A 22,561-nucleotide genomic window follows, 5' to 3' on the forward strand; every position below is an offset into this window, starting at 1 on the left:
CTTGGTTGTGTCTTTCCACTCGAGGTCCACCAACAGACGAACCCAGTTTTGGTAACACTGGGAATGAAATAAAGGGGCTTTATGTGACAGAGACTGGACAGCTACTTTGGCTAGGGTGTCAAACAGGAGGGAGGGTCATGTGACAGGAGCCAGGCCGGGAGTGGGGGGCGGGGGACAGGTGTAGACCCACAAGCAGGAACAAGCTTGGTATAGCCAAAAAACAGAAACAGAGACCAGTGTGGCTTGAGCACCCAGTGAGGAGCGGGTGGGAGGGATATATTGGGAGGGATAAGGACTCAGAAGCAGGAGGAGCCTGACATGGCGGAACCCGGGGGAGGGGAAAGAGGAGTGAACACAAAAGGGACGCAGGAGGTCAATCCGGGAAGGCTTCCCGGAGGAGGCTGCCTGTAGTTAGAGGTGAGAGGTGGCGGATCAAACCCCAGTTCTGGGCTTTGTTACTTCCTGATCCTGTCGCTTCGGTCAAGCACTTAACGTCTTAGCCTCAGGTTCTCCTGAAATGCTACTAGTTACAGCTGTTCTGAAGAGCTACCGTGAGGCGGAGGGTGTGCAGCACTGCGTTGGCTGCGGCCGCGAGGGCAGGTGCGCGGGTTACGTGCCGGTCCGGGCGGGGCTTGTCCCCTGGGACCAGAGGTCCTCAGGCAGGCGGCGGAGGCTCCTCCCCGGACGCTCGGCTGCCGCCGGCGGGAGAAAGGTCGCGGGCGAGCGCGGGGGGGCGCGCAGGTCGCGGACAGCTGAGGACAAGGCCCCTTGCGGCCGAGAGGGCCGTGCGCTGTCTCTTTAATAGGTTGGCGAGCCGCCCCGCCCCCTGGGGATCTGATTGGCTCCTCCCGCTACGGGCGCCCTCTTTTCTGCGTAACCCCATTCCTATAGGCCGCTGCGGGCTGGGGGCGGGCCTCCGTGCCGCAAGTAGGGACAGTGGCTGTTTTGCAGTTTCGGCGGAACGAAAAGGACGCGCCAGCCTTCCGGGTCACTGCTGTCGGGAGGCCCGCTCGGTGTCTGGCCCGACGGCGTCTCCCTACCCGCCCGCCCGCTCAGTCTGCGGGAGCCAGCCGCCCGCGCCTCTTGTGCGACGCTCCCCGGCCCGAGCGCCGGAGGTCGAGTCCCGCGGCCTTGCGGGGTCCGCGGCGGGCGGCGGATGGGCAGTCGGGGCCTCAGGTAAGGAGGGGACCCCTCTCCTGCCCCAGCTGCGGGAACCGATCCCGGCGGCCCCCGTCCCGCCTGCCGCTCCTGCCGCCGGGAGCGACCCTCCCGCCCAGAAGCGGGCTGGGGGCGCAGAGGGCCGGCGTCCTGGGTCCCCGGGGAAGCCGGGCTTGCGGACCCTGCGATCCAGGTCGTGCGGGAAGACGTCCCTGCGAGTGGCCGAGTCCCACTTCCGGCTCCCCGGGCCCGAGAGGGCGGGGGTCCACTGGATAAGAAGCGAGGAGTGACCTGTCCTCACGCTGCAGTAGGGACGGGGCCGAGGGCCTCCCAGATGGTCCTCCCACTCCCCAGAAGGGCTGGACCGCACTCTGCTGGACATTCATCTGTCCACTCACAACGTTTGTTGTCCTGGGTGGGGGCTGGGTCATGAGATGCCTGGGCTGGACAACCCACAGACACACAGCGACGGCCGCTTCAGACAAACAGAGATAGTCAGGGAGGGCTTCTCAGAGGAGGTGGCCCGAATGGTGAGACGCAGCTGGGAAAGAGCACGCACCGGGGCCCTGAGGTAGGAACAGCACAGCAGCTTGGAGAACAGGCTGAAAGACGGGCTGCAGAGTGGAAGGGAATCGTCAGGGCAGTTGGCAGGGGTGAGGCCAGGTTGGACTTTGACGGCCCAGGGCTGTCCTTCCTCCTGGGGGCTCTTGGCAGGGTCCACCTCCCCGCTCTCCAAGGCTGAAGGATTAGGGGGTTGGCCTCTGTCCTGTGGAGTCTTCCTCGCCCTGTTTCGGTTCTAGGGTTTTAAGGCTCATCAACCAGCCCCGGTCGGGAGCCGTTTAAGCAGCAGCCTCTCTGCTCAGGGTTTTGTTTGCCCCAGGGTTTCCCATCCAGTAGCTCTGGGTGGTCAGTCCCACTACACAGATGAGAGATGGGAAAGCGGAGGCCCACAGAGGGGAAGGTCCTTCTGGCCCAGGGTCTCACAGCAGGTCCAGCTCGCAGGACCATAGCCAGTTGGCATCCTGCCCACAGAGGGAGGGAGGGAGGGAGGTGGGTGGGTGGGTGGGAAGAGGCCTCTGGAATGTTGGTGAGGTCAGGAGAGTCCTTCCCAGGTGGAAGAAACGTCCCAGATTCCCCGGTCCTGAGAGGCCAGGGGTTGCCCCAGAGCACTTGGCATCCCAGGAACTCCCCCTCTGAGAATTCCCTTCCCCATCCCTCTGGTCTGGCTTCACCCCTCCCTCCCCTGCCCCCAGCCAGCCTTCCCACCATCCCCTCTTTCCTGAGCCTGCAGACCCCTTACTTTGCCACTGCCTGGGCTTCTGCCAGCAAGCCCAGGAGCTCACCTGTGGCGGGGAGAGGGGAATACAGGCCACAGGCTGACCCGTCTCAGCCTCTTTCCCCCTCATGTGATGGGGTATTAGCAGTCCCCTCTCTTGGAGGCTGGTGTGGTGGCTCAGCACGTGACCCCGTGGAAAGCCTCAACTGCACACGGGCAGGGAAGGGTGCATTGTCATTTTTATCATGGCTTCAGTTATTTTGTGAGCTTTGACACATAGTGGCAATTCTGGTGTGGCTCAGGTGTGGTTCTGGGGCCAACAGAGCAGCAGTGCCAGCTGGGAGGGTGTTAGAGATGCAGACTCTCAGCCCCCAGACCTGCCTGACCCGAATCTGCTTGTTACCAACACTCCACTCTGGATCAAACCCGGCTGCAGGTGGAGAGACCAAGGCCCCCGGAGGGGCCCCTGGCAAGTTGCCGGTTGGGGTCCTGCGCTCTGGAGACAGACAGTCTGGGCTGCCCGGCTCCGGGCTCTATGCAGGGGGTGACATAAGTACCTCCCTGCAGGGTGGCAGGGCTCCGTGAGCCTTCTCTGCAGTTATTACAGAGCCAGCAGGGCTTGGTAGAGGGGGCTTAGCTGACGCTCTCCTTCCTCACCTCAGACTCCACAGCAAGTGGCGCTTGGACCCGTGAACCAGATCCTTCCCTGCTGCACGTCCCCCAGCCCCTCCTCCGGGAAAAAAAGCAGCAGTTACCTTTCTCTGTGTGACCGTTTGTAGACATTCACTTCTCTGGTCTTACTTGATCCTTACAGCAGCCTTGTTGGGGGGTGTAATTGTCCTGTGACACCCGGAGAGGGGAAAGACTCCCCCAAGGTCATGAAGAAAGAACCTGGCAGAGCCAGAAGCACAACCAAGGTCTACCCAACTCCAAGTCAAACTGGCCTACGCAGGAAAGGGAATTTGTTGGATTTTGTAACTGAAAAGTCCAGCCTGGGGGTGTAGGTATCTAGCTTCAGGTGTGGCTGGATCCAGGGGCTCCTGCAAGGCGCTATCTCCAGGATCTATATCCATCAGTCTTTCACCTCTGTGTTGGCTTTCCTTCCACGTGGGACTCCAATGTGCACATTCCCTGGAGTTGTGGAGGGGTGGAGTCAGCAGTACCTAAACCCTGTGGATGGGGACTGGGGTGCTGAGGTGCCCCCACAGGAAAATGGGGTGCTGGACAGGCAAGACCAAGAGAAGCCCTCTGACCGCCCCCCCTCCCCACTCTATCCGGCCCCCCTGCTTCTGTCCCCATTCATCCCCACGGGCTTCTCTGCCGTGTGGGGTCCCTGAAGGATATCAGGCAGCCCTGGACCCCGAACCTGTGTCACATGGGCACCCTGGGTGCCCCACACTGCGCCACACCACCCCCACTCTGAAACCTTTGGCTTACAGCAACCGAGGCTCAGCTTCTGGCGCTGGCAAGGGGCCCCTGTCCTGAATGCAGGGCATCAAGGAGGGTCCTGCAACAGCGGGGCACCTTGTTAGCAAGGCAGGGGGCAGTGTCACAGGGACACTGGGCTGGGTGCCCCGAGGCTCGGGCCAGAGCCCCGGCCTCAGCCTGCCCTGCCCTCTCCCCTCACCCCAACGTGCGTCTGTCTGCGGGTCTTGCTGGCCAGACCTCCCAAAGGGATCCCAGATCCCTCCACTCCACCCCCACTGCCCCCGCCGGTCGAGCCACTGTCCTCGCCGGCCTGGCCAGGCACTCCTTGGCCTCCCTGCCTCTCCACGGCAGCCTCTCCACGTGGGAGTGGGGCCGTGTCGCCCACCTTCCTACACCCTCCTGTTGCATTTAAAGTGAGCTCACCGTGGTGGTCCCGGCTGACCTGGCCCCTACCCTTTCTCCTCTCTCTTCCAGCCTGCTCTTTGCCCTTTGAACAGGCCAAGACTGTGTTTTCTTCTTAGCACTTACCTCTAGGAGAAGTTTGCTTTTTAAGTACGGGTGTTTGTGCTGGCTGTCGGCCTCCCCTCCGAGAATGAAGGCCCCAAGAGGGCAGGTGTGTCCTGGCACCTGGACCCGCCGGCTCATAGCAGGTGCTCGGCCACGTCAGCACCGGTGGAAGGGTGCAGAGTGCGGGACCAGGGAGGAAACCAGCTTCTTTCCTTGAACCTACTGTGTCAGGCACACGTTCTCCCCTGTAATACCTCCCATCCTTGGTGTATCCTCAGGCTCCCCATGGGGATGCCATCCCAGAGCCGGTGGGTGGCCTGTGGGAGAGAAGGATAGGGATTCTGAGCCCTACGTTTCGGCCCTCCCGCTTCGGAATCTCCCCACTCTCGGCAGAGCAGCGCTCGCGTTCCCCAGCTTGGCCCGCGGGGTGCTGCCCTGCAGGCCTGCTGTCCAGGGACGTGAGCGCAGCATGAGCACGGGATCCTGTTGCTTCGCTGCAAATCCTGCGGGAAGTGTCCTGGGCTGCTCCTTGCTGAACGGGAGACCTGCGCTCTCAGCATACACGATTCATCTTTTCCATTTTTTAAAATCTACTGAAGTGTCACCCACGCGGAAAACCGCTCGGATCACAGGTGCGTGGCTCCACGAACCGCGACACTGGAGCACGCCAGCGTGCCCGCCACTGGGTCGTGTCCCCAGGGCTGGCCCCGCGCCCTCGGCCCTCCACGGGGCGCCCCTCCTGGTGCCTGTGTAGGGTCAGGCCGCGTGCCCACAGCTGGCCGGGACACGCTCAGCGCCCGGCTGCCAGGCCCTCCGTGTCACCGCAGGGCAGGAGTCACTCTCATTCCTGGGCGGCGTTCCACCGGTCACGCGGATGCCCCGTTGACGTGTCAGTTCTGCTGACGGGGGCACTTGGGCTGCTCCCGCCTGGGGCTGTCGCGAATGGCCCAGAAATGGGGGCGCCGCGTCAGGAGCCCAGTCTGTTCAGTCACCGTTTTAAAACTGCTGGCATCTGTCACGTCCCACGGCCACCCAGGCCCACGTGCTCCCTGCGACGTGCTGCTGCTGCTGCCATCCGGTCTCCGACACAGAGCCGACAGCGAGGCCCCTGTCGGGGGCTGGGTCGCGACCTGGGTGGGAGGGGGTGCCACACCTGCCCCCCACCTGCCAGCCCCCACCACCCACCAGAGGCCCAGGGCTGCACAGCCCCTGCGCTGCTCACGTGGCGGCTCTCACCCCCCAGGGCCGGCTGCTGGCGGGATGGACACCCCGGAGGAGGAGATCGGGGCCAGCGGGGCCCCGCCCCCCGCGCCCAACATCAGCGTGCCGCACCGCTGTCTGCTGCTGCTCTACGAGGACATCGGCACCTCTAGGTGAGGCCGGCACAGTCCTGCCGGGCTGCGTGACGGGGGGTTTCCGGGGTTGGGTGTGTGTGTGTGTGTGTGTGTGTTTGAGAGAGAGACGGGTGGGCTGCAGACAAAACCCCACCAGTGAGCCGCCCTCTGTACCCACCTGCCAGGGTCCGGTACTGGGACCTCTTGCTGCTCATCCCCAACGTGCTGTTCTTCATCTTCCTGCTCTGGAAGCTTCCGTTTGCTCGGGCCAAGATTCGAGTCACCTCCAGCCCCATTTTTATCACCTTCTATATCCTGGTGAGTTCCTTCCAGTTGGTGACAGAAAACCCAACTTCAACTGGCTTAAGCTGTCTTTGTGATGAAAAGGCAGCTTCAGGTATGGCTGGATCCAGGGGATTAACTGATGCCGTCAGGACCGTCTCTCTCTCTCTCTCTCTCTGCATCTCTGCTCTCCTCTGGCCTTAGCGCAGATGAGTTCTCCCCATAAGGTATCGGAGGTAGCCAAGAGCAGCTCTGAGCTAACCTCCCTGTTTGACTGCCAACTCCAGCAGAAGAGTGCCTCTTCCTGATGCTGCAGTGCTGACCTGGAATCCCCTCTGAGTGGCCCACCTTGGAACCCCTGTTCATCCCCGAGCCAGACTCTGTGACTAGCAGGGAAAGGGACACTTTGGAGCTGGGACGGTGGGGTCAGCTCAGCCAGACCGTATGGATTGAGGAGGGTGGTGGTCCCAGGAAGAAAATTGGGGAATGGTTACTAGAGGGAAGGGGAATGGATGCTGGGCTGGGGGTGGGGGGGAGGCCCACTGCATTCTGAACCCCAGCTGTGCTGAGTGACCACGGGCCAACGACTTGGCCTCTCTGGGCCTCAGTGCCCTCCTACACGATGCGACGTGGATCTGCTTTAGTTTGTGGTGCTCCCGCGAGCACCCACTGAGACTGCGCAGAGCTCCAGCCCCATGGGGGCCTGGCACACAGTGGGCACACGGCCCTGAATGGTGTCACCCTCCCTGAGATTGGACACGGTTTTCAAGGCACAAAAGACAGTGTACAAACCTGCGCTCTTTTGTCCATATGTGTCAGAAAACTGCACTTAAGCTCACAGGAGCCTGGGGTTGGGGGGCGGCGGCGGGGTAGTATTGACTGAGAAACCGACAGTCCCAGCTGGACCCCGGGGTACTGTCTCCATGTATGTCGTAGGTGAGGTGCAGCACAGACAGGTGCCAGAGGCAGCGAGCGGCAGGTCTGGGATTAGAACCCGGCAGGCTGGCTGCACCACGTCACCCTAACAAGCCTTCCCGGGCTCTCAGCGTAGCCAGGAAACCAAGGCCCAGAGGGGAGGGCCAGGCCTCGCTGCCTCCCACCCAGGCAGCTCGTTTAGCGTGGAATGCTTCCATTCTTGAGGAATTGAGGGCTCCTGCAGACGTGGGGTGCGGGGTGCAGGCCCTGCGGTTCCCGGAGCTCTTGTCCCCCGACGCCAACCCCCCGACCCCTCTCTCGCTCACCAGGTGTTCGTGGTGGCGCTGGTGGGCATCGCCCGGGCCGTGGTGTCCATGACGGTCAGCGCCTCAGATGCTGCGACTGTCGCTGATAAGGTGGGGCTGGGCCTGCTGGCAGGGCCGCTGGGCACTGGGTGGGGGCAGCCGGCCCCCGGCTGACGCTCCGCCCACTCTGTGTCCAGATCCTGTGGGAGATTACCCGCTTCTTCCTGCTGGCCATCGAGCTGAGTGTGGTCATCCTGGGCCTCGCCTTTGGTGCGTCTGCTGCCGCGGCCAGGGCTCCCCTGCCCCTCCCCGGCTGGGGGCCGACCCCACCGTGGTTCCCTAGGCTGGCTCCCGCTGACTGACCAGCCCGTTTCTTCCAGGTCACCTGGAGAGCAAGTCGAGCATCAAGCGGGTGCTGGCCATCACCACGGTGCTGGCCCTGGCGTACTCCGTCACCCAGGTGAGGTGGGGGCAGGCAGCCCCGGGGGTCAGCGGGGCTGGGCATCCACTGCCTTCGGGCCCTGAGTCAGAGTGGAGTGTGCAGTGGCTCAAACTTTAAATGCAGCTAAGGAACCACCTGGGCGGCTGGTTAGCAAGGCAGGTTCTGGGCCTCTCCAATTCCGATCCAGCAGCTTGAACCTACCGTTTCAACAAGTAGTCCAGGTAGGGAGAGTGCAGGTCTGTAGATCCCACTGAGACCCGTGTGTCCAGAGACCCCTTTCTTACTTGGGGACTGCCCCTCCCCGGGCCTGAGGGCTGGAGCTGGGGGGCAGGGCGTGGCCAGAGAGCTGGCTAGAGCAGGGGACTGAGCGCCAGGCAGAGCGGGGGCTTGGTGTGGTGGGGAGCCCAGGGACGGGGCGTTCCAGGTACAGGAGCCCCTGAGACCCTCCCCGGGCCTCCGCTGCAGGGCACGCTGGAGATCCTGTACCCGGATGCCCACCTCTCGGCTGAGGACTTCAACATCTACGGGCACGGGGGCCGCCAGTTCTGGCTGGTCAGCTCCTGCTTCTTCTTCCTGGTGAGTTGGGGGATGGCCGGAGCCTCGGGCACGGCCTGCTAGCGGGCTCAGCACTGGGCAGGAGCTCCCTGCGTCCTGGTCAGTGCCAATGTCTCCGCAGGTCTACTCTCTGGTGGTCGTGCTCCCCAAGACCCCGCTGAAGGAGCGCATCTCCCTGCCCTGTGAGCGCCTGGGGACGGGGCTGGGCTCGGGGTGGGCTGTTGGCCTTGCGGTGGCCTGGAGCGGACAGCTCTGTGTGGGTGGGAAGCAGGGAGCCGGTCCGGTCCCGACACCTGGGCAGGACCTCACGCGCGCCCACCTCGCAGCACGGAGGAGCTTCTACGTGTACGCGGGCATCCTGGCGCTGCTCAACCTGCTGCAGGGGCTGGGGAGCGCGCTGCTGTGCGCGGACATCATCGAGGGGCTCTGGTAAGCGGCCGGGGCCGGGGGCGGCCGGGAGGGGGAGGGGGCAGGGGCCGGCTGGGTCGCTCCGCCGCAGCCCTAACCCGCCCGTCCCCCCAGCTGCGTGGACGCCACCACCTTCCTCTACTTCAGCTTCTTCGCGCCCCTCATCTACGTGGCCTTCCTGCGGGGATTCTTCGGGTGAGTCCTCCAGCGGGGGCTGCAGGGAGGGGGACTGGGGGACGGGGTTCCAGGTCGCGCTCTGGGCTTGGCCGCCCCCGCGTGGCCGCCGTCGGGATCACGCCTTCTGCCTCTTGCACATGCGCAGCCGCCACTGCAGCATCCCAGCCTCCGGGCTCGGGGCTGGGGGGCAGCTCAGGCTGGGACCGGAGCTTGAGGAGTCGGACAGGGTACGTGTGTGTACATGCACGTGCGTGCGGATATACATGCACACTCGGGCGCGCACACATATGCATGCGCCCTTATAGATATAAACACATGTATACAGATGTATACATGTGTAACGTGCATGTGCACACATATAAACATGTACACATATATTCATTTATATGCACATGTACACACATGCACATGCATGCATATACCACACCCATACAGGCACGCATAGGTTCACATAGATATATATAAATACAGACAGACGCATTATGCACACAACACACAAAGACATGTACACTTTTCCCACGAGAGAGGCCATGCCTGCTGGTCTGCACTGTGTCTTTCATTTAAGGATAGGTCAGCTCATTCCTCAGCACCTGCTGTAGCCACAGACCCCTGAGCTCACGGAGCTTGTGTTCCATCTGGGGGCAACTGGAGTGGGGAGCAATGTTGGGGGAGTCCAGTGTGTCTATGAGTGTGGGGTGGGGTGCACTTTTGTGACTCAGACGTGGTGGAAGCAGGCGTTCTGCCCCCAGCCCCCCCCTTCCCTGCCTGCCGGGTCTGAGGGTGGGCTGCAGGGGTGCCTCAGCTCTGGAGCGAGAATTGGATTGGATCCTCCCAGCCCTGATGTACATGACCTTGCACATGATTTATCTCCCTGGCCTCACGCTCCTTTTTGTAAATGGGGAGTGATGCTTTCTCCCTGGACAGTTACCCAGAGGACTGAGGACGGGCGGGCACCTGGTGGGCAGTAGTTAGTGCTGCAGGGCAGAGGTCTGGGCCCGGGTCTGCCCCGCACTGTGGGCAGGTGCTGTTTTAAGGCCCATCATTTCCCCGGGTCGAAGTCCTTCCACCCATTTTACGGTGAGAAAGCAGGCGCTCGCCAGGCTCACATGCCTGCAGCAGGAGGGCCGGTTTTAATACCAGTGTCCCAGTGGACTCCAACATCAAAGCAAGGGAGGGGACCTCGCGGGGTGGGTGTCAGGGGGCCGTCAGCACGCTTCTTGCCATGTCTGATGCCTCGTTGCCCAGCCCCAGTGAGGAAGGCCTTTCCTGACCCACAGTGGGGCCCCCCTGCCTCTCTCCTGCCCTCCAGCTCGGAGCCCAAGATCCTCTTCTCCTACAAATGCCAAGTGGACGAGACCGAGGAACCGGACATGCACCTGCCCCAGCCCTATGCGGTGGCCCGGCGGGAGGGCCTAGAGGCAGCGATGGCCGCCAGCACGCAGTTCGACTCGGCCGGGGGCATGGCCTACCTGGACGATGTGGCTTCCATGCCTTGCCACACTGGCAGCATCAACAGCACGGACAGTGAGCGCTGGAAGGCCATCAACGCCTAGCCTGGCTGCCCCGGGAGGGCGGGAGGGCCTGGGGGCTTGTGGAGGAGCGGCTGGGGAGTGCAGAGCCCCTGGCAGAGGAGGACGGGGGTCAGGCCCGTGCGTGGGCAGCAGTCCTGTGCAGCCCCTGTCCCGCCCTCTGTTCCCCACTTGCCTGCGGCCACCTCTGCTTCAGCTGGAGGCCGCCTCCCCCTCCCACCTGCCCTCGCCTTGCTCGGCGACTTGGCTCCGACTTTGATGTCTCAGGGCCAGGCCTGGCTAGGCTGGCCGAGGGCACCTCCCTGCAGCCTGGTCCCCCAGGACTGGTCTGATCCTCCTCATCCTCCGTGCCCCTACCCCCACAAAGCCCACTCTGGCGGATGGGCTGAAGTGTGTATATTTTCTTGATCTGTTTTCTAATAAAAAGGAAAAGGAGCAGAAGGTGTTGACGTGAAGGCTGTGCGGGGATTCCGGGGCCGGGGTGCCCCTCTGTGCTGGGAGCCCGGCGTACCTGCTGTGAGGCCCCGTCGGAGCGGAGGGGACGGCCCTGGAAAGAAGTGTGGTTCCTGTGCACTGTCCTGTCTGCCCCTCACGCTCTGTTATCCCGGGCAGCACTTCCCCTCCTGCAGCGTCCGTTTCCGCGTCTGTGAAATGGGGATAAGAAGGCCTGGCTCGCAGGGACGTTTGTGAGGATTAGCAGAGTGCAGGTGTGGCACGTGGTGGTGGAGCGACGGTGACCACAGGAGTTATTTTTAGGCACTAGAATAGTGCTCGGCACATAGTAGGCCCTCGGAAAGTAGGATGCGGGGACTGATGTTTATAATCGTGGATGTGATGAGCTGAAAGTGGGGATAGGTCCGAATAAAGCCCAGGGCCCTGGGGTGCTGAGGGCCAGGCTGCGCTCCACCTCTACTGCCCACCTTCTTTCTCAGGAGGGCACCGAGGGCGCCAGCTCCAACATGGCTCACGACTGGGGGACCAGCAGCCAGGCTCCCCGGATCCAGGGCTGTCAGCAGGCATGGGCACAGCCAGCGAGCTGGACTCCGGGGCCCGTGGGGCCACCAGGGGGCTCCTGCAGGCTGCTCGCCGTGCCCGGCCTGGCTGCCACCCCACAGCTCCCACAGAAGCCTGTCAGGTGGGGGGGGGGGCAGCCAGCGGGGCATTCCGAGCCGGGCAGGTGTGTGGGGCCAGACAGGGAGGAAGCGATCCTCAGATCCAGAGCTGGGTTCGCCCTCGGCAGCGTTGACGGGCTGCGTCTAGCACGGCACGGCGGCAGCCTGCGTTGGCTCCGTGTGATGACTCGGTGGAGGGGGCAGCACAGGAGGCCTGGCACCCGCTGCAGGGCAGCTGGTGGACCGTGGAGGCTGGGGGGAGCCTCCGCTGCTTTAACCCCCTCCCCAGAGGCACCGCAAGGCCGGGGTCTTCCTAACCTTCCAGGAGCACCCGTGTTCACACGCGTGTATGCACGTCACCCCTAGTTTGGGAGCGTGAATGTCTGTAGCTCGTTTCCCACGCTAACATCTGGTCTTGGGCTCATTCCACGTCAGGTGGGAGAGCTGCGAACGTTCTGGATATGTGGCAATTGATTTACCCAGTCCCCTTGGGAGGGACCTTGGTTCCTAATATGTTTTGCAACAACAAACCATGCAGCAACCAAAGTCCTTACAAATAACTCACACAGGTGGCATTGCTGGAGCACAGCCTTCACTAGTTAGTTCATTAGTCTCGCAGTCTTCCAGCAGAGACTAATCGCTGTCCTCCAGTACGTGTTCTCCTTTTCTTCCGCTGTCCTAGGACGCCTGATTTGCAGCTGCATACACAGCTGCCTGGAACAAAGACTACATTGTCCAGCCTTCCTTGCAGGTCCTGGCCAGTGGGATGTAAGTGTGTGCGCAACTTCCTTGAAGAGAAAGGATAGGCTTTTCTTCCTTGCAAACTGGGATGTGGTCGTAATGGCTGGAGTTGTAGCAGCCATCTTGAATCATCGGGGGATCTTGGAATGGGAGCCTCTCATGGCAGAGCAACAAGGTAGAAGCAGACGAGGTCCCCGACACTAGGGCACCCGTAACAGCCTTGGACTTCCTCCTGTGGACGACTTGTTGGATGTGAGAGAGAAGTAAACATCTGTCTTTCTTAAACCACTTTGGACTTTTCTCTCACTCATAATCGAACCTAATCTGAACCGACACACCCTTCAAAGAGGCTGTACCAGCTTTGACCCCTCTGAGCACAGCCTCCCCAGTGCCGTGTGCTGTTTGAATTCTCGTTGTTCCACAAGTCCGTGCTCATGTCTGTTCTGCTGGAACCACACCCCGTGTGCTGAGTCTGGGTGGGAACAGACCTCATGCCGAAGAGTGGCCAGGAGGTGGGGCATTCTGGATGACGAGTCCACCATATTGGCTCCACGTTCCAATCTTACGGCCTCCTGCTGTTCACAGCCTGTGGACCTTGACATCATGCCTCTCTGACCCTCGGTTTCCTCATCAGTGACACAGGGCTGCGGGTGACCAGTGGCCACGTGATGTTCATTTTCCCTTCCTCAGTAACTGCATCAGGATGTTTGGAGGGTCAGTGAAGCACCAGATAGAAGGTGACATTCCAGCCCCTTTACATTCACTCAGGTGACTAAGTCCCAGTCCTTGGGATGTTAGCAGGAGTATGAGATTTCTTCAGCACAGGCTGCTTCAAGGGGGCTGATGGAGCTCGGAGATGTGCTCCTGTGTCCTCCTGCCTTCTCCTTCCTGCTTCCTGGAATGCAGATGTGATGATGGACTCCAGCAGCCAGCCTGGACGATGAGGTGACTCTGGGAAGCTAGTCAACAAGGATGGTCAGACAGAAAAACAAAACAAGCCCTGTCCCTAATGACGATGGCACTGCCGTAACAGCACAGCGCTACTACACGATAGAACAGAACTCTCATACACGCGAGGAAGACTCTCTTGTTTACGGCAATCCTGATACTAAGGGAAACACGTGAAAATCCTAATGTGTCCCCCAAGGGGGTCCATGAGGGAGATAGGATATTTCCAGACACCAATTTGTGTCTTTTCCTTCCTGAGCCCACCCTCCTCCCTCCCCATCAGAGGGAGTTGGGGCCTGGGCTTACTTGTTGAGGGAGCCTGTGGCTGGTGGACGACCTCTGACTTTGTTTCCAGATGCCTTGGGCTACAGAGGCAGCAGGGGCTTGTGGGTAGACACAGGTGGGATTCCCTGTGGAGTGAGGTCCTTCTATCCCCGAGCACTGGGGACCAGGCACGGGTGAGGCCAGGCTGCAGATAAAAGGGTTCCCCTGTGGGTTTAGGGCACAGCGCTCCGCTGCTGCAGAGGGTCCCCCAGCCCGGGTGTGGCTCGACACAGTGCAGCTCTGAAACCTGCAGGTCCTGTGGCCAGGAGCCCTGGAGGTGACAGGGCGACCCGGGACCCACGGTGTGTTCGTCTGCTCGGCTGCTCTAATGGATTCCATGGACGGGGGCGGGGCTTGAACCACAGACATCCGTTGCTCACAGTTCTAGGGGCTGGACCTCCAAGACCAAGGGTTGGCTTTTCCCAAGGCCTCTGTCCTAGGCGTGCTGGCCGTGTCCTCTGTGTGTGCACATCCCTGGTGTCCCTGTGCCCATGAGGACACAGATTGGATTACAGCCCACCCTGATGGCCCCATTTACATTTAACGACTCCTTAAACGCCCCCGTCTCCACATACAGTCACATCCCGAGGTCCTGTGTTCAGGACCCCACACTGACACAATGCCCCCTTTACAGACGGAGCAGCAGAGGGACAGAGGTCACACGGCCACCAGAGGCGGATGCCATCTGACCCCAGGCCTCCAGCCCTGCGCCTGCTGCCGAGACTCACAGACGCACCTCCCTCAGGAGACGGGCTCCGAGCCTTGTTGCTGGGGCCATCAGACTCCAGGCCAGTCTGGGGGCAGTGCAGAGGACCCCTAGTGGGCTGCCTGGGGGTACAGGGAGCCCCTGGTGTTTGTGGCCGCGCTGGGTCCGTTCGGCCGCGCGGCACCCCAGCCGGCTCCTGGTCCAGCTCTGCTGTTCCTCACCTGTGACCCTAGCAGGCCCCTCGCGGGCGGATCCCCCACTGGAACGTGGTGCCGCCGTGCCTCCTCGGCCTCCATGCAGCCCCCAGGCCCACCCTGTGCAGGGCCTGGCACCGAGCAGCTCCCTTCCAGGCAGGACCTTCCGGGGCGCCGGAGCCGCCTGCGGGGAGCGGCCCGTGTCATCGGCCCGCAGAGCAGAGGCTGCGCTGGGCGCCCGAGCATGGCCAGCGTTTTCTTTCTCATATTGTTTGCAGGTGGTGACTCAGCTGAATCATTCAGCAAATCAAGACCCAATCACCACCCACCGTGAAGAGTGTTTAAAGCTGGGCTGCAGTCAAGATCTCGTTAGGCACTCAGGAGGCCCCGGGACGCAGAATCAGTTCCACTTGGCTGGGGTCGAATCGGGAAGGTGGGCCCAATTCCAGGGGAAGATTGGAGAGCCGCCCTGAAGACATGGTCCTCCCTGGGGCCGGGCCTGCCCGGGACGGGGGCCCAGGGCTGCCCCGAGTTGGTCTGCCTGGTATGGGTGGTAGCACGCCCCTGGAGTCATCCAACAGCCCCAGTGAGGGTGGCCTTCCGGAACATTCCTGCTCTTCCCCTTAAGATCTGACTCCAAACTCTGGCTCTCATCATCCTCATAAACACGGGGGGCCCGTGGGCAGGAGGAGGTAGGGGAGGACAGCCAGGGCTGGCACTGTCCCCCGTGCCTGAGGAGCTTCCCGCAGGCCGCGCTGAATAACTGCCGTGTGCCCTGGTGGCCGCCGTGCCGCAAGGGAGGCTGAACACGGCAGGGTTTCCTTTTCTTTTCTGAGCTGGTACATGCTGCCCCCAATAGATCAGTGAGAAAGAAAGAAAAGGGGTGTCAGGGAGGCAGCTGGTGGTCTCCGCCACGTACCCGGGGACACAAAGACCACCGGTAGCTGGTGACGCACCACCAGCTCGTCTGTCTTCCATTTCCCCACAGTCCCTGGATGGTGTTTTGAAAACAACTTTATGAATTTAGCGTCATGGATACAGCGAAAGCCCCCGTATAGCCTCCCTGCTGACTCTGCCCCAACCCCCGGGTAACCACTTTCCCGCCGTCTTGAACTTCGTGTTTATCGCCGCAGCACACGTATGTGTGTCTGCAAACAATGTGCTTTGAGTCAATCCACCGGCTTCATTCTGAACTCTTCTTCCCCGACTTGATTTTTTTCACTCAGTTTTGTGTGGGGGACTTTTCCTACCTTGATACTTCCTGCAGCACTCTGTTGTGTAAACAGAGCATCGTCTACTTGTCAATTCTATCTTTCAGGTTGTTTCCAAACCGTGAAAGCGAGAGGTGTCCCGATGCACGTCCCACCTCTGACTGGTTCCCACATGCCCCTCGGGGGGCTCTCGGGTGGATCCAGAGGACGGAGCTGCTGGGGTTACGGGCGTCCGCGTCTGCAGCTCCAATCTTCTCCCGGTAGTCGATGGTGGTGATCAGGGCACAGGCCAGGGGCTCTCACACTGGGGTCCTCACCCCTCAGGGCTTCTGAGACCCTTCTAGGGGTCCCTGAGGTCAAAGCCATCTTTGTAGTAGTGTGAGATATTCCAGCCTTTCTCATCCTCTCACGAGTGCACCGTAGAATTTTCCAGACCAGCGTGTGGTAACGTCATAGCTCTGATGGCCGAAGGCACGGTTGTTATTGAAATTAAACTTTGAGTATATAATTTTGAATATGTAAATGTCGGAAGACAAAACTCCCAGCCACAAAAGCTCTTCAAGGCCCTCAATGGTTTTGAGTGTAAAGAAGTCCTGAGACCAAACAGCTCAGGACGGGGCATGGCCTGGACGCCAGGGCGGGGCCCGGCGGGGCTGTGGCAGCTGCGTGGCTCCTCCCCACTTCCTGGGGCGCCGGTGGCACAGTGATCGCACACGTGGCCGCGGAGATGTGCTGACCGGCCCTGCTCGTGGGCCCCCAGAGGACGTTCGTGCTCCTGGAATTCTCGGCACATCTCAGAACAGCCGCAGCCTGACCCCTCGGCCGCTGGGGGTCGCTGAAGGCGTGTCACAGACCTGACCTCTCTGATCCCGTCCCGCTGGGGACACTGAGCACCCGAGCAGGGAATCCTTTTCGAGGCTTGGGGAGGGGCCGGGGTGCAGAGGCGGGAAGTCAGGGAGCCTGGTGCAGGGCAGACTCTGCTTCCCAGAGCGACCTTTACCCGCCGGGTCTCAGGTGCAGACGCACAGAAGAGGAACAAAGAACTTCTTTCCCTGGGCCATCTGAGGGCCACGGGCGACACGATGCCCAGCACCACGGACGCTTTCTTGTGTGCTTCCCTCAAACGGACACTCCTCCTGCGTGACCGCTACGCCAGCCCTCACGTCAGGAAAGCGCACGGATACGACTGCGCCATCCAAGCCTCAGACCCCACACACGCTTTGCCGATGGTCCCCGTCATGTCCTTTATGGCAACAGAATCTAGTTCAGGGCCACAGGCTGCCAGGTGGCTGCCGCTGTGAGGAACCTCTTCTCCTCATCCATTCATCTGTTTGTTATTTACTTATGTTTATGTATTATTCAGAGGAAAACAGGGACCCTTTTGAAAGGGGGCACAATCATAATTACACAGAGACCCTAGGTATAAAGCAGGACTTTTCCCCAGAAAACTGGGAGGTGGGCTCACCTGTGACATGCCCCTCCCCAACGCCAGCTGGCCCCCTGCTAAGGAGAGCACGCTGCCGCCGCTGCAAAGGGGATCCCTGCCCCCCAGCTCCAGAAGCCAGGCCTTAAAGGGCCTCCTGACACCGCCCGCCCCTCACCGCCACATCCATCCTGTCACCAGGTCCCGTGCATTCTACTTCCAGCTATGGCGTCGTCCACGCCACCACCGCACCCCTCCCATCTCCTCTGCAGGTTGAAGCCAGAGGCTCTTTAAAAATGCAGCTCCGATTCTGTCCCTCTGGCCCTCCCCCGGTCCCCGCCCCCAGCTCCCAGAGGCCTCAGCAAGACCCCCCAGAGGCCCCGCCCTCCTCACCTGCCTTACCTAGAGCCTACCTCCCTGGCTGGGCTCCAGCACCCTGGTCTGTGGGCCCCTGCGACTCCGAGCTTCCCAGCGCTAACCTGCCAGACACGGACGGAAGGAGATTGCTCGTGGCTGTGAACTTTTATGGTTACCAAGTCATGTTGTTTTACAGCCATTGAGTTAAATTCATCAGGAATTGTAGGGGGTATTATTTTGGCTCCAGCTGTGAACTCTAATTCAGCTTGGCGACTTGGCCTGGGAACTTCCCACGCGACACTAGAATCAGCGGCCTCCACGCGCTCTTCTTGCTGCCCCTGCCGCCGGGGCGCACCCGCCAACAACATCAACAACCCAAAGGCCTGGTCCGGGAAACAAAGTCCCAGTCAGGCGTTGTATTTAGCTCTCTCAGGCATGACACCTGATATATTGGTGTAAAAGACCCAGCTCGGGCTTCCCTGGTGGCACAGTGGTTAAGAATCCTCCTGCCAATGCAGGGGACACAGGTTCGAGCCCTGGTCCAGGAAGAAGCCACATGCCGCGGGGCGGCTAAGCCCACACGCCACGACTACTGAACCTGCGCTCTAGAGCCCACAAGCCACAACTACTGAGCCGGCGTGCCTAGAGCCTGTGCTCCGCAGCAAGAGAAGCCACCTCAATGAGAAGCCCGTGCACCACAACGAAGAGTAGTAGCCCCCGCTCACCGCAACTAGAGAAAGCCTACGCACAGCAACAAAGACCCAATGGAGCCAAAGATAAATAAATTAAAAAAAAAAAAGACCCAGCTCAAGATTCATTTACATATTTGAAAACGTTTTATTTGGAATTTTAGTGCACATTCAGTACTGTCATCTTTATTTATTTATTTAAGCTGCACTCAGATGTCTGCAGAAGAGCCACGTGTGTAGCTCCTGCCCCACACGCCAGGCTGCTGGAAGGTCCTGCACCTCCGGTGGCCCCCTTAATCCTTGAGACATTGAATTCCCCAGGTGCTATTATTGTCCCTATTTTACAGATGATAAAACTGAGGCTCAGAGGTTTGGTGACCTGGCCAGGCTCCTACCTCTGGAAAGCGGTGGAGCTGTGGCTCTGACCCAGGCAGTGGGGCTCAGGCCCGTGTCTCCACCACTATATTACGCTGCCTCTCCTTCACGCACTGCCTTTGTAGAGCTGAATCTGTTTGTGATGGTATCTGGTTACTGCGATTTCTGTTGGGGGCCCCAACACAAGACCCTGTCCTTGGTAAGTGGTCAGTATATACTGGTTGAATGAATGAATTAATGAAATGATCCCTTAGGTGATCAAAATGTCCTCATCCTAAGTTCCCTCTCGTGGAATGAAGGGTTATGAGCAGAGCATTGATAGACGATGGATGCTCAGAGGGCAGAGACGGGTCATCCTGGGCCAGGCCTTGCCAGTGGGAGCCAGGGAAGGCTGCCCTGAGGAGGTGACATTGGGTAAGTTTTGCAGGATGAGTAGGAGTTCACTGGAGCACAGACATCCAGCCTGAGAGCACCTGGGGCTGGGAGCGTCGCCTGCGGTGGAGGTTCGGGCTCAGCTTCAAACCACCTCCCTTCACTGCGGGTGCCTCTGCCTCCACACGGGAGGCCGGCCCGAGAGCACACAGCAAACCAGAACGGAGGGACAGGTGCAGATTCCGGACGACTTCTTTCAATGCTCGCATCCACAGGGGCCTGAGGCCCTGGACTTGCATGACATGGGCTTCTCCCCGTGTCGTAAGGCCAGTCTGGCTGGGTGTCTGACCCTGGTTACCGGGAGGACCCAGGGCAGAGGAGAGCTGGCCCAGCTCAGGGGCCAGGGTGAGGTCTGCAGCCCCTCCAGCGCCGAGTCCGCAGGGACGGGCAGCTGCAGGTGCGGAGACACTGGTGTATTCTCCCAGCTCTCGGGCAGAGGCGGCGGCTCTGAGACAGGGCGGAGGGCGAGCACACACGCCCGGGGTGCAAAGCCACGGCAGCTGCAGGTTTGCGGGGGAACCTGCATGAGCCTGCGGGCACCGGCCCAGAGACACACAACAGAAACACACACGCACTTCAAAAATGTGCAGCTCTCCCCACAACAAAGTACACGCCCCTTGAGCGAGAAATTTCACTTCTGGGAAGCTGCCCGAAGGACAGAATGGAGGATGTGGGCCGAGACCCAGCTTCGGGGAGTCTCCCTGCGGCGCAGCTCATAAGCTGGCAGTGCTCTGGATTCCAGCGTGGCAGGGGAGCACGACGGCGCTCAGCCCTCGGACCAAAGGCAGGCGGTTCCCTTCCTCGGGAAGAGTAGCCTTGTTTACCGTCACGTGAAAGAAAGGCCGCAGCTTGAGAACCGTCTAAATGCTCTGAGCCCATCTGGGTAAAGCAAGTCAGGACCAGTGACAAGCAGGGCTGTGGGGCTTTCTGTCCCCGCAGGAAGCGAGTGACGCTTTGTGGGTGAGAAAAACAAACCCGAATTGGAAGATGAATATGAAGTCTGCACACACCTACCCCCCGTGTGCGACCATGCGTTGTGAATGAAGACTGAGGTCACAACGTTGCCTTAAAGGCAGGTGGCTGGGGCAGCCGTGGTGTCCGGCGGGGACGCTGCTGCCACTGCGACCGGGGAGGGCCCCCAGGAACACCGGGCGAGGAACAGACTCCACGATACAGTAAGTGGGGGACAAAGCAGAACAGTGTTTATGGTGCGTGATCATTTTGTATAGACCAGTTTTCGCGCACGCACGTCTCTGGGAGGACGTGCAGGACACACAACGGCCCATGTCTGGGGCGGGGACAGGTGTCCGGGATCAGGGTGGAAAAAGCGAGGCTCGTGGAAGCTGCAAACCCGTCCACACCTTGAATCGAAACGTTGTTTGCACGTGCTCCCTGTTCGAAAGCATGACTGAAACATTAAGGAAGAAGGAAGCACACACGTCTCAGGTTAGCACACGGCAGGGGCGTCCGAACACGGGAGCACCAGCCCCTGCTCACGCCGACGCCCGAGCGGCGCCCGTGGGCCCACACGTGCTCTCCGTGCCAGGCTCAGCTCGGGGGGGGGGGGGCGGGGGGGGCGGCAGGGAGCAGTGGCCGCCCGGTGCTCCGCCTCTTCAGGGCCCTCTGGCCAAGCTGCCAAGTCTCTGCTGGGCTGGCCTGGCGGCCGCAGAGCCGCTTCTCTGAACCAACTGCACCGAAGAGCAGAGAGCAATTAGGCAATTAAACTGGTTTCAATGGAATTCAGAGCCCTGATGTCTCTCTGGGAGGGTGGCCTCGTGGCCTCACCTCTGCCCTGCGTGGCGGGCAGGGGAGCAGGGGGTGAAAGGGCAGGGCTGGCGACAGACCCCAGAGACAGACACTCAGACCCGCAGCCCCTCCCGGCTCGTCCCCGCACACGGGAGCCGGTGGGCCCTGCACTCGTCCACGCACTCGTGTATTTCATGAACACCCAGCACGTGCCAGGCACCATCCCAGACACTGGGATCCCCAAAGTCCTCGTCCTCCGGAGCCAGGGGACACAGATAACAAAGAAATAAGCGAGACAATTCCAGGATGAAATGGGAAGATGGGAAAGGGAACGGGCGGGGAACAGGACCAGCTAGAGTGCTCAGGCCTCTCCAAGGACGTCACATTCCTGCTCTGAAGCTGGGGACGGGAAGACGCAGACACAGAGCTTTCCACAGAGCAGGCACAGTAAGTGAAAAGGCCCTGAGGTAGGCCCAGTCTCGGCTAACGTAGGCAAGACCAGAGGTTAACACGGCCAAAGCAGGGAGCAAAGAGGAGGGACGGGCTGGAGGCTGCCTGTGGGCTGGCACCATCCCATGAAGCTCAGCGCTCGTGTGGAAGGCGCGTGTTATCCACGGCGGCGCTGGGAGGGAAGGGACCGCGCAGCCTGAGGCCCGGCGCCAGCTGCTCTGGCCTCCGCGTGCCCGTGCGGCTTCCCTGACAGAGGAGCAGGTGGCCCCCAGGGGACACAGGGGCGGGGAAGCGCAACTGCGGAGTACGCGGGCCTCTCACTGCTGTGGCCTCTCCTATTGCGGACGTGCAGGCTCAGCGGCCATGGCTCACGGGCCCGGCCGCTCCGTGACATGTGGGATCTTCCCGGACCGGGGCACGAACCCGTGTCCCCTGAATCGGCAGGCGGATCCTCAACCACTGCGCTACCAGGGAAGCCCAGGAGGAGCTTTTTAACGGCACCAACTGGCCATGGAATCCCCCGCTTGTAAGGTGGTGAGCTTCCTGTCCTGGGAGGTAGGGCAACCCATTGAGAGGTTTCTACAGAGGGAACTCCGGTGCTGAGCAGGGTGGGACCGCGTCTGTTTTCCACCCGGCCTGGGGGCGTCTTGGGGACTCGATGGGCAGCATGCCTGACAGTGTGTGATGCCAGGCGAGGCCCTGACATCTCCAGGCCTCCGTCGCCTCAGCTATAAAAGGGAGGCAGCTATAAAAGGGAGGTGGTGGTACTTGCTCAGCACGTGCAAACCCTAGAACAGAGCCCAGCTCGAGGCGCAGCCCACGCTGGGGAGCTGCTGCATTATTTCAGCAGCCTGTGGGCTCCCATCCACTTATTCTTTTTTTTGATTCGAAAACCTCAAAACATGTATATGGTCAAAATAAATAAAGAAAATGCTAATCCACCCATCCAAACGGATCAGCGGTGAAGGGTGTCTCCCTCCAGCCCTGGCCGAGCTCCTCCCAGAGGCCACCGCGGCAGCGTCTTGTGGGGACGGGCTGTCCTTCCAAAGCAGCTCCACACATCAGGGAGCGTGCCTTTCCCCCACAAACCGTAGCATCCTGTACACACTCTGGCCCTTCCCCTCGCTCCAACAAAGCCACATGCACTGACTTTAAAGTTTTAAACTTCCGACTAGAATATCCATCCTCTCAGGGCTTCAAAGCGTCAATGATCAACACTGAGTACTCTCTCTCCTCCCTGCACCTGACCGCCGCTGCCCAGACGGCTGCACACCTGCCCGGTTTCTCAGGGATCCTTCTAGTGTTTCTTTACACAAGTACAAGCACATACCAACAGGCCTCCTACTCCCACACCCACCTCTGCACGTCGGTTTTTTCCCTTAACGTCTACCGGCACGTAGATCTCCCCTTACCTGCCAGGAGTCTCCTCGTTGCCGTTAACAGCTGCGTACTATTACCCCGGGGGCGTCCGAGGCAGTGTTTCTATACGGCTCCCTGGTGGGTTGTGATTTCACCCTCACAAACACAGCAGCAGTGG

The 22,561-nt window shown here is 60.7% G+C and overlaps 1 protein-coding gene across 1 annotated transcript; it reads left to right on the plus strand.

Annotated features, from left to right (window-relative positions):
* Positions 1 to 934: 934 nt before the first annotated feature.
* Positions 935 to 10,748, plus strand: TPRA1 (transmembrane protein adipocyte associated 1). The gene is made up of 11 exons (XM_060110710.1): positions 935 to 1,176; positions 5,613 to 5,742; positions 5,889 to 6,021; positions 7,230 to 7,316; positions 7,403 to 7,475; positions 7,586 to 7,665; positions 8,113 to 8,223; positions 8,324 to 8,384; positions 8,529 to 8,631; positions 8,725 to 8,805; positions 10,097 to 10,748. The coding sequence occupies exons 2-11, from the start codon at positions 5,630 to 5,632 to the stop codon at positions 10,338 to 10,340; spliced, it is 1,086 nt and encodes a 361-aa protein (XP_059966693.1). The 5' UTR covers positions 935 to 1,176; positions 5,613 to 5,629; the 3' UTR covers positions 10,341 to 10,748.
* Positions 10,749 to 22,561: the final 11,813 nt, after the last annotated feature.

The sequence above is a fragment of the Mesoplodon densirostris genome, chromosome 10 (genome assembly GCF_025265405.1).
Source record: "Mesoplodon densirostris isolate mMesDen1 chromosome 10, mMesDen1 primary haplotype, whole genome shotgun sequence".
Lineage (NCBI taxonomy): Eukaryota > Metazoa > Chordata > Mammalia > Artiodactyla > Ziphiidae > Mesoplodon > Mesoplodon densirostris.

Bases quoted from the DNA above. Each gene is read 5' to 3' on its own strand.
- TPRA1 (XM_060110710.1), top strand. From the start codon at position 5,630: ATGGACACCCCGGAGGAGGAGATCGGGGCCAGCGGGGCCCCGCCCCCC. The intron at 5,743-5,888 runs GTGAGGCCGGCA...CCCACCTGCCAG, and splicing joins GAGGACATCGGCACCTCTAG to GGTCCGGTACTGGGACCTCT. The intron at 8,806-10,096 runs GTGAGTCCTCCA...CCTGCCCTCCAG, and splicing joins TTCCTGCGGGGATTCTTCGG to CTCGGAGCCCAAGATCCTCT.